The sequence below is a fragment of the Melozone crissalis genome, unplaced genomic scaffold, assembly GCF_028551555.1.
Source record: "Melozone crissalis strain CALT ecotype California unplaced genomic scaffold, PUWL_Pcris_2 ptg000092l_1, whole genome shotgun sequence".
NCBI classification, from domain to species: domain Eukaryota; kingdom Metazoa; phylum Chordata; class Aves; order Passeriformes; family Passerellidae; genus Melozone; species Melozone crissalis.
In genome coordinates, this window is record NW_026535869.1 from 1,696,865 (window position 1) to 1,707,820 (window position 10,956).

The 10,956-nt window shown below is 54.8% G+C and overlaps 1 protein-coding gene across 1 annotated transcript; it reads right to left on the reverse strand.

Moving 5' to 3' along the window:
• Window positions 1-3,274: 3,274 nt before the first annotated feature.
• Window positions 3,275-8,987, reverse strand: CUNH11orf52 (chromosome unknown C11orf52 homolog). Its single transcript, XM_054291500.1, has 4 exons — window positions 8,956-8,987; window positions 5,666-5,706; window positions 4,595-4,635; window positions 3,275-3,523 (listed from the first exon to the last, which is right to left on the reverse strand). The coding sequence occupies exons 1-4, from the start codon at window positions 8,985-8,987 to the stop codon at window positions 3,275-3,277; spliced, it is 363 nt and encodes a 120-aa protein (XP_054147475.1).
• Between the last annotated feature and the right edge of the window lie 1,969 nt (window positions 8,988-10,956).

Consider the following 10,956-nt stretch of genomic DNA (forward strand, 5'->3'; position numbering starts at 1 on the left):
GATGGGATTGATGGGATGGGATGGGATGGGATGGGGTGGGATTGATGGGATGGGATGGGATGGGATTGATGGGATGGGATAGGATGGGATTGATGGGATGGGATGGGATGGGATTGATGGGATGGGATAGGATGGGATTGATGGGATGGGATTGATGGGATGGGATGGGATGGGATTGATGGGATGGGATAGGATGGGATTGATGGGATGGGATTGATGGGATGCGGTGGTACCAGGACCCGCACTCCCGGCCCTACCTGCTCCCGGCGCGTCTCCGGTTGCCGCGGGAACGGGGGCGGGATGGGGCGGGATGGCGCTGGCTCCGCCCCTGGATCGGGATCGGGATCGGGGGGCCGGGATCGGGATCGGGATGGGGATGGGATCGGAGCCAGCTCGGGGATGCCCCTGCCCAGCCCCGCACCGCCCCCGGGAGCGGGACCCTGTGTGTCCCCCCAGCCCCGCAAAGCCTCCCCCAAAGAGCGGAATTCTCACTCAAAACTGAACATTGCATCTTTAATGGCACATCAACACCCGCTGGGCACACTCGGCAGCCGCGGGCAGCGCAGATTTTAATGTTCAGTGTAAAACCAAGTCCTTCAAGAAAATCTGTATTGCAGAACACGCGGCTTCCACAATTCCCTACGGAAAACGTGGGAAAAGTCACCGGAATGGGAGTGTGGAATTGTCTGTAGGATAAGCATGGAATTATCTCTAGGATGAGTATGGAAATTGTCTCTAGGATGAGTATGGAAATTGTCTCTAGGATGTGTCACTTTAATTTTTTAAGTTTCTCTAAGCCTTCTGATGTTTACATTCTTGTAGTAAATTTTCTCACACACTTTCTGTAAATAACTCATTGTTTTGCATTCCTTTATGGAAGAAATTGGATGGGCTGTTGGTTTGTCCAGTGTCATTGCAGAGGTGGCACTGTCACTGTCACTTTTAGAAAACTGTAAATGCTGGAGTCAGAAAATAAACTTCCCTTTTCTTCACCTTGAGAGCAGCAGCGTGCACTCATGTTGGTTTGTGTCCTGTAGTGACAAAGATGAGCATGGAATTGTCTCCAGATGAACATGGAATTGTCTAAGGATGAGCACAAAATTGTCCTGCACTTCCAGGAACAGCCCAAGGGTGGTGTGGAAGCCGCAGCTGCTCAGGAAATGGCAGATAAGAACCATTCCAGGGGCTCGGGCACTCATTGAAACATGTAGGAAAAATGGGAATATTGGTCCTCAAACACTCCCACCTTGGCAAACACAGCCTGGAGCAGCTTTGTTTTTCACCACAAGCAGGAACTCCTTCGTGCTTTTCCCACCCAGCTGAGTTGTAAAATGAAAACTTGTGTGTGTTTATAAAAGGAACCATCTCTGCAAAGTTGTTTGTGTTTATAGAAGGAACCATCCCTGCAAAGTTCTGTGTGTTAATAATAAAATCTCCATTTCTACATTTCTAAATGCTGTGAGCATCTGGGGCTGCCCCAGAATCTGCTCTGCAGCCCTGACCGAGGAGCAGAATGTGCCAGCCTTGCTTTAGTGCCTGCAGAAGGGGTTTGGGGAGCCCTGGTGCCAGTGCTGCCCAGTTTGGACCACTGGTACACTGATTTATTGACACTATTGCAAATCCACAAACAGAGGTGGAGCTGACAGCCCCATGGGGTGTGTGCTCGGTGTCACTGGGGTTTACAACCAGGGCTGACAGCACAAAATGAGGGAAACGTGGAGGCAAAGTCCAAAGTCTTGTCTGAGGCTGCCCAGGGTTCATTCCCAGTTCCCCAGGCAGCTGCTGGACTCAGAGAACTGCCCTAAAAATAGGCACTGATCTGCAGCTAAACCGCCAATTTTCCCTTGTTTCACTTCCAGCCCGAGCCAGGAGCTCACTCCTCACTTGTTTGCACAGAGGATGCACCTCTGAGCAGCCCAGCAGTGACAGAAATCCTTCTGTACCCTCCTAATTCTGCATTTCTGGCATTTCTGGCTGCCAGGCACCAGGCATGGCTGTTCAGCACTGATTTTGGGGCAAGGGGATGCACCCAGGGCCTGGCTGCACCTCCAGGAGCAGCAGATCCTGCTGAAGGTCTCCTCTCCTCACAGCACCACCCACGAGTCACTCTGCAGGCTCAGAGCTTTAACACTGACACAAAACCCTCACCAGAACCTCCCTTTAGTGCTGAATCCTCAAAGGCAGCGCCAGAACCTCCCTTTAGTGCTGAATTCCTCAATTCCCGAATTCCCAAGGGCAGCACCAAAACCTCCCTTTAGTGCTTTTAGTGCTGAATTCCTGACTCCCCAAAGGGAGCACCAAAACCTCACTTTAGTCCTGAATTTCTGAATTCCCAAAGGCAGCAGCAGAACCTCCCTGAATTCAGGAGGAGCAGGACAAGGCCATGGGCTGAGCTCCTTTCCCTGAAGGAGGATGAGGCCATGGGGTGAGCTCCTTTTTCTGATGGACACCAAGGACATGGGGTGAGCTCCTTTTCCTGATGGAGGAGCAAGACAAGGCCATGGGGTGAGCTCCTTTTCCTGATGGACAACGAGGCCATGGGGTGAGCTCCCTTTCCTGCTGAAGGAGGAGGCCATAGGGTGAGCTCCTTTTCCTGATGGAGGAGCAGAATGAGGCCATGGGGTGAGCTCCTTTCCCTGATGGAAGACAAGGCCATGAGGCGAGCTCCCTTTCCTGCTGAAGGAGGAGGCCATAGGGTGAGCTCCTTTTCCTGCTGAAGGAGGAGGATGAAACCATGGGGTGAGCTCCTTTCCCTGCTGTAGGATGAGTCCATGGGGTGAGCTCCTTTTCCTGATGGAGGAGCAGAATGAGGCCATGGGGTGAGCTCCTTTTTTTGATGGAAGACAAGGCCATGAGGTGAGCTCCTTTCCCTGCTGAAGGAGGAGGATGAAACCATGGGGTGAGCTCCTTTTCCTCCTGAAGGAGGAGTCCATGGGGTGAGCTCCTTGTCCTACTGGAGGACAAGGCCATGGGATGAGCTCCTTTTCCTACTGGAGGACAAGGCCATGGGCTGAGCTCCTTTTCCTGCTGAAGGAGGAGTCCATGGGTTGAGCTCCCTTTCCTGAAGGAGGAGTCCATGGGATGAGCTCCTTTCCCTGCTGGACAATTAGGCCATGGGTTGAGCTCCCTTTCTTGAAGGAGGAGTCCATGGGATGAGCTCCTTTTCCTGATGGAAGACAAGGCCATGGGGTGAGCTCCTTTTCCTCCTGAAGGAGGAGTCCATGGTTTGAGCTCCTTTCCCTGCCAGAGGAGCAGGACGAGGCCCTGGTTTCTCTCAGACCAAGGTCCCGTTTTTGCTGTCGTACTTGAGCCTGGCCCTGGGGAAGTTGAGGGTGGCGTACTCGGTGGGCTGGTGCTGCTGCAGGCTCCTCGCCTGGGCGGCTGAGCGCTGCTGGGCCCTGCACAGCACCTGGATGTCGGCGTAGTGGATGCTCTCCTCCTGCTGCACTCCCCTCCTGCTCACCGTGGCATACACGGGCACGTCTGGGACATCCTCATACATGGGCACTGCTGATGGGACAGCCTGCTCAGAAAAAAAAATAAAACTAGATAAGTTTTCCCAGAATTGGCCCGAAAGACTCTTACAAAGAATAATTTCAGCATAATAAATATATAAAAAAAACTTTGGCTTATCTCCTGTCGTGGTTTGATTCTGTCCAGAAATGTATTTATTTAAAAAGAATCTTGCTTTCAACTTCCAGCATTCAATATCTTCTGTTTTAAATTGATATTTAGATATGGTTGATTTACATTGAGTTTCATGTTTGTATGGTATTTAGCCCGAGCTACAGCCTGTTATGGACTTGAACTTCGGTTTAAGCTGAAAGCAAGAGTCCCAGACTGTAGGAAAAAATTCTGTCCAAAAAACTCACTTCTTTTTTAAACTAGGACACCTCCTTCATAAGGAAAAGAGATTTCTCCTTGGAAATGAATAGGAGAAATCCATCACACCTGAGATAGCCCAGCTACCCCAAACAGCATCAAATCAGCAGGATGGCTTCTGAGGCAGTGTTGGAAACAGAAAAAGGTTTCATAAAAGGCAAAATAACAAAGCTCTTACAGAGAAAAACAAAGCCAGGGTTGAGAGGCTCTTGCTTCTCCTAAAACACCTCACAAAAGGGATTATTTCCTTTGTTCTCCTCCTTTTCTGGTGAATTACCTAGGCTGGACCTCTTGGTCTCTAATTGGGCAGCCCCAGGTTGAGGTGAAGTCCCAAAGGTCCTGTGAGGTGTCTCTGTACCAATTTGGGTACAATTGGGTACAATTTGAACCTTTTGGCCTCTGTCCTCAGCCCCAGGTGTGAGGTGAACTCCTAAAGGTCCTGTGAGGTGTCTTTGTACTGAATTTGGGAGAGAAACTTCTGGGCTTTTTGCCTTTTTAAGCAGACAAAGAATAATTTGGTCACTCCATCAACAGGGGGCACATTCCTACACGGGGCAAAAATAAGGGAAAAGCCATGGGCAGTGTGCCCAGGTTAGAGAATGCAGAGCAGGAGAGGATTCTTGGCTCTGGATCCTGCCCTGTGTCCCCCCAGCCCAGGGCAGCTCTGAATCCTCAGCCCAGCCTTAGGAAAACCCTCTGGAAATTCATTTACCTTGCTGCCAGGCTGCTGAGCCTCCTGCCTCCCATTAGCTCCTGCAAAAGAAACACCACTTTAGGGGTCAGCTTGGACCAGTTTGTTGTTCCACCTTGGGGAGCAGCAGCGCTGGGTGGGCTCTCCCTGCTGGGCACAAATCAGATTTCCATCTCCTCTGACTCCCTCAGCCCTGAGGCTGCCCAAGGAGAAAGCCTGGGCTTGTTTCTTTGGGGAAAATGAGGTTTCCCAGGATGGCAGCACGCTCTGGACCACAGAGTTCTTGGCAGAAGGCACAGACCCAGCACAGAGAGTTCCTTGTCAGGCCCTCAGAGGAGTCAGAGCCACTTTTAACTTTGTCATTTCCTCTCTGCCTGGCAAATGTTCTGCCCAGCACGGTCCAAAGGCCACAGGACACAGCTTGAGGAATGCCCCTGATTGTGGCAGGGCTGTCAGACAGATGTTTGCAGCCCCTGCTGGAGAGCTCCTGGGTGTGTTTTGAGGAGGGATTTGGTTGTTCTGAAGGCACTGCTTGTCACAGACATGTTTTCTGAAAAATCCTTTCCTTAGGATTTTTCCTCCTGAGAAGCTGAGAGGCCTCAAGAGCAAAATGTAAACAATGGTTATCTGCTGCTGTGGAATGCAACAAGTAGATCTGTAATTAGTCTCATGCAGTTATTTCTAATTAATGGCCAATCACAGTCAGCTGGCTCGGACTCTCTGTCCGAGCCACAAACCTTTGTTATCATTCCTTCTTTTTCTATTCTTAGCCAGCCTTCTGATGAAATCCTTTCTTCTATTCTTTTAGTATAGTTTTATTATAATATATATCATAAAATAATAAATCAGCCTTCTGAAACATGGAGTCAGATCCTCATCTCTTCCCTCACCCTCAGACCCCTGTGAACACGGTCACAACTGCTGAGTCCCTTCCCTCCCCACATCCCGTTGCACATCACCCTCCTTGCTTTGAGATTTAAGGAAATTCTGCCTCAAACTCCTCCTGAGGAAGGTTAAGTGCAGAAGGAGTGTGGAAAGGAATGTCCCCTGCCCAGGGGCTCTGTCACTGCACACACTGTCACACGTCCTTACCTTGCTTTGCTTTCTTCCTTTTGAAAGGTGAAGGGCACTTCCTGAAATCAGAGAGGCAGAGAGACACATCAGCCCTGCAAATCCCAAACCTCTGCCCCCCAAAGCAGCCCAGACCCCACCTGGGAGTGGGACAGACCCCAGGAGAGCCACACCAGAGCCCCAGTGACCCTGGCAGGGGAGATGTCCAAAGGGAAGGGGTCCAAATGGGAAGTGTCCAAAGGGGAGGTGTCCAAAGGGGAGGTGTCCAAAGGGGAGGTGTCCAAAGGGGATGGGATGTGTTTCCTCCTGCTGGGGCACACCCACACCCCCCCAGCCACCCCAGCTCTCCCTCCTGCCCCAGCAGCATCCCCAGCAAAGGGAGCTCCTCTCCCTGGAGCTTTGCATTTCTCCATTTCCTCCATTCCTGATCTCAGCTCCGAGGGACAGGCTGCAGGGCACCATCCTAGCTGGCACCAGCCCCTCCTTTTGGGGTCACCAACCTCTCTTTTTGGGGACACCAACCTCTCTTTTGGGGTCACCAACCCCTTATTTTGGATCACCAGCCCCTCCTTTTGGGGTCAGCTGCCCTGCCAGTGCCTGCATGGGGCTCCAGGGAAGGAATGCAGGCACAGAGCAGTGCCCCGGGCAGGGCTGTGCCTGTGCCAGCTCTGCCAGGCAGCGCAGCCATGCCCTGTCCCTGCAGAGGGAAAACAAACCCCCCTGGGAATGCAGGCAGGAATGGGCAGGAATGATTAACCAGGACTGGGCAGGGCAGGGTGGCCGAGGCTCCGGCGCTGCCGCAGGGGCACCCCCAGCCCTTCGCAGCCAAAATCCGGGGGGTTCTATCCAGGAATTTGGGTTTAACTCACAGCAGCCCCTTTGTGGGGCTCTCACAGCCTCCTCCTCCTCCTCCCCTGCCTGCAGCGTCCCCTCCTTGCCCAGTTTGTGTGGCAGAGCATTTCCCTTGCTGCCAGCACCCAGGTGTGAGGATTCCACCAAACCAGCACCTTTAGGGGCACTTCCCTTCCTCCCAGCGCCCAGACACAGAGGATTTCACCAAACCAGCTGCTTTTGGGGCATTTCCCTTGCTGCCAGCACCCAGACAAGGAGCATTTCACCAAACCAGCACCTTTTAGAGCACTTCCCTTCTTTCCAGCACTTAGATACAGAGGATTTCACCAAACCAGCACTTTTGGGGCACTTTTCTTCGTGCCAGCACCCAGGTGTGAGGGTTTCACCAGAGCAGCGCCTTGTGGGGCATTTCCCTTCCCTTTTTGGGGCAGTTCCCTTCCTGCCAGCACCCAGGAAAGGAGGATTTCACCAAACCAGCTCCTTTTGGGGCACAAGCAGCAGGGTCCCTGCCCTGCCAGGGGCTGGGCTGCCATTGCAGGCTGTTCCCTCAGTGCAGGAACACTGCAGGCAGCGTGTGGGCTGCAGCTATTCCTGTCGGCAGGATAATCACAGCCAGGCATCTCCCCAGGAATGGGGACACGTGTGGCAGGGGAAATGGGAGCGGGGAACCCTCTGCCCTGCTCTCCAAAGCTGCTGGAGCTCCCGGCCCGAGAGGATTCTCCATGGCAGCGCCCACAGCCCTGCTCCTGCCCTGTCCCTGTGCCAAGGCCGGGCTGATCCCCACCCCACACAATTCTGGCACCTGGATTTGGGCAGCCTGTGCCACCTTAGTGCCACTTTAAAGGTCAGAGGGGCCCAGACCCGAGGGCACAATTCCTTCATCAATGACTCCCCAGACAGAATCAATTTGCTGTGATCAATTTTCTCTCCAGATCTCAGACTGTGCCCCAGGCATGCCCTGATCAAGCCCTGATGCCCCGGGTGCCTCATTTGAAATGAAAAATGGGAATTTTGGTGGGTGACCGCCTTTCCACCTCCCACCTCCAACTCCTGCTCTGAAATCCCAAACTCCTCAAGGCCCAGGGCTTGGAACAACCTCGGTGTCCTCAGCTCCCGAGCCTTCCTCCACTAGGTGATGCTGTGCCTCTTGGAATTATTAAAAACTGGATGAATTTCTTGCACTTTCGTCTGAAATTCACGGCTCTTCCCCTGGCAGAGCTGAAGTTATTCCCACTTGGCAGGGAGTGCTGTCCTGTCTCTGTGAGCAGGAGCCAGCGGGGATTCAAGTGCCACCTTCCCTCCCTCCCTGCCAGCCACAGCGTCTCAGAAAAGTGCCCAGGATGTCCCGAGCAGGAACACAAAGCACGGGGATGCTGTGGGAGGTGGTGGAATCACCAGCTCGGGGTGTGTTTAACAAAGCCTGGACATGGCACTGGGTGCAACAGTCTGGTTGAGGTGTCAGGGCACGGGTTGGGCTTGGAGGTCTCTTCCAACCTCATTATTCTGTGATTCTGTGAGATAAAACCCGGACAGACGCGCGCGGGGAGAGGGGCTGGGATGGGTGAGGGCAGAACGGGGAGGCTGAACCCCCCTTGTCCCAGGGACCCCTCAAGGGGACCCCTTATGAGGACAGCGATTTGAGGAGAGCGATTTGAGCACAGCGATTTGGGATTTCCCAGCTCCTTCCCAGCCCCGAGCTGCCGCTCCCGTCCGGGCTCAGATGCGACAAACCCGCCTTGTGCCCGTGCCCCGGGCACCTGCACAGCGCTGCTGCCGTGCCCACCTGTCCGTGCCAGGCAGGTGCAGGGCTCGGAGCCCGGGGCAGCCCAAAGAGCCCTGGGCACCCCAGCACAGGGGCACAGAGCCCTGGGCAGCCCAAAGAGCCCTGGGCACCCCAGCACAGGGGCACAGAGCCCTGGGCAGCACAGCACAGGGGCACAGAGCCCTGGGCAACCCAAAGATCCCTGGGCACCCCAGCACAAGGCTCAGAGCTCTGCCCAGCCCTGCCCAGCCCAGCACAAGGGTGCAAATCTCCCAAATCCTGCCCGTGCCCGGTTCCCGGTGCCCGATGCCAGTTCCCGGTGCCCAGTTTCGGTGCCCGCTTCCCGGTTCCCAGTGCCAGTGCTGGGTTCCCGGTGCCAGTTCGCGGTTCCCGGTGCCCAGTTTCGGTGCCCGGTTCCCGGTTCCCAGTGCCCGGACCCGGTGCCCGTTGCCCTGTTCCTGATGCCCGGCGCCGGGTCCCGATGCCCGGTACCGGTAACCGGTTCCCGGTTCCCTGTGCCCGGTTCCCAGCGCCGGTGCCCGGTGCCCGCGGTGCCCGGTGTCCGTTCCCAGCGCCGGTGCGGGTTCCCGATTCCCGGTTCCCGGTGCCGGTACCCGGTGCCGATTCCCGGTGCCGATTCCCGGTGCCCCCGGTGCCCGGCGTCGGTGCCAGTGCCCGGTGCCCGCTCCGCACTCACCAGCGCCGGCCGCAGCCGCACAGGTTGCCCATGGCGCTCCCCGAGCGCTCCCCGGGCAGGCTGAGCTCGTATTTCCTGGTTCCTGCTCGGGCCCGGCTCCCAGGGAGTGTCCCCAGTGTCGGGTTTCGGAGCTGGCCCCGTGTGCCATCTACCGGAGTCCCGGCGGGACGGGAGCGCTGCCGTGTCCCCCAACCCGGCTCTGTCCCTGCCCAGGGTGAGCCACGGACCCAGCCGAGCCCTCAACTGCCCCTTTGTTCCATTTATTAAGTTTATTCCAGTTTAATAAGCTTATTCCAGTTTATGGAGTTTATTCCAGTTTATTGTTTATTCCAGTCCACATCTGTTTTACCATCCAGCTTGCCCCGGCTCCGAGCCTTGGGAAGCGCCATTCTCCCAGGATTATCAGGACTGTGGAAAATGCATGTATTTTATGATTGGCTTTTTGCAATTATACAAAGGAATATTATATGTGTTGTGTTAGAAAGCGATGCTGTATTAATTCTCGTAAGTGCTGAGTTAAATATAGTTTTAGGTTATAAAAATTGTTAAAATAGAAACGATGCTATGTAGGATACTTTTTTTAAAGAAAGGACTCGCAGTGAGATAGCAGCCACAGGACACCTGAATCTTTCAGAGGAAAACAATTTATTTATCTCTTATCAGAAGAAATGAACTTCTTCCCGCCTCGAAGGCGCTGTCAGGATTCAGAGGAAGAAGCTGACACTGCCCAGCCAGAATCCTGTGTTTGAATGGAATTTATGCAGCATGGATGAGCTGTATGAATATGCAACAGGCTGTTGCTTTTAAGGGTTAATCCTCTGTTAACGTGGGGCCTTTTTCGGGCTCGTGCTGCTAAAAGCCACCCTCCAATCCACTGTCACTTTTAGAAAACTATAAATGTTGGAGTCAGAGAATAAACTTCCTTTCTTCTTCACCTTGAGAGCAGCAGTGCATGTGCTCGTGTTGTTTCGTGTCCTACAACACACAGCAAAGCCTGCAGGAGTGGCAGAAGGAGAAGGATTCTGCTTTGGAAGGGTCACAGCTGGCTCTGGGCGAGCAGCCTGGCTGTGACACTGCTGGGGCTGGAGAAACCCCGCGGAATTCAGGGCTGGATGTGTGCAGACAGCTGGGACTCAGCGTTCTGCAGCGCCCAGGTGTCCCCAGGAGCCCGGCCCGACTCTGTGTCTGTGCCTTGCCACAGACGCTGTTGTTTTAATGAGCCAGCGTCTGTTGTGATTCCCGGGATAACTCGGCCTTTGTTGCTTTGTGGGGAAGGAGCAAAGAGAACCGGCTGGGAGCCCGTTCCCATCGGCCTCTCCCACAAACGCTGCGGCTGCCGCTTCGAGCTCCACCAGAGAAACAGAAAAGCATCGCAAACACTGGCGGGGCCGGCAGCTCTTGGCTGCCACCCCACATTCCGTGTCTGCAGTGTCTGCGGGGACAGCCCGGGACACTGCCAGCCCTGTCCTGCACGGAGACAGGGCTGCGACACCGGGCACTGCCAGCCCTGTCCTGCATGGTGACACAGCTGTGACACTGGGCACTGCCAGCCCTGTCCTGCATGGTGACACAGCTGTGACACCGGGCACTGCCAGCCCTGTCCTGCACGGTGACAGGGCTGTGACACCGGGCACTGCCAGCCCTGTCCTGTACAGTGACACCGCTGTGACACCGGGCACTGCCAGCCCTGTCTTTCCCGGGCACTGCCAGCCCTGTCCTGCACGGTGACACTGCTGTGACACTGGGCACTGCCAGCCCTGTCCTGCACGGTGACACCGCTGTGACACTGGCACAAACGCCCTGAGGTGATTTTTTATTTTGACACTTTATCTGCTTTTACCTCAGGGCTCAGGGCAGGAGGTCGGGCACTGTTGGCACCTGCCCTGCACTCAGTGCCCTCTCTGAGCCTGGCAGGGCTGCTCCTCATCTGACTGCTCCCAGGGCTGGCAGCGCCCTGGGGAGCAGAAGGGAGCTGAAAATAGCTGGGCAGTGCCCTGCTCT

What these genes read in the sequence shown, in the direction of transcription:
- CUNH11orf52 (XM_054291500.1), bottom strand. Translation starts at nt 8,987, where the DNA reads ATGGGCAACCTGTGCGGCTGCGGCCGGCGCTG. An exon ending in TGCGGCTGCGGCCGGCGCTG is followed by an intron (nt 5,707 to 8,955) that starts GTGAGTGCGGAG and finishes CTCTGATTTCAG; the next exon opens with GAAGTGCCCTTCACCTTTCA. An exon ending in AAGGAAGAAAGCAAAGCAAG is followed by an intron (nt 4,636 to 5,665) that starts GTAAGGACGTGT and finishes TTTCTTTTGCAG; the next exon opens with GAGCTAATGGGAGGCAGGAG.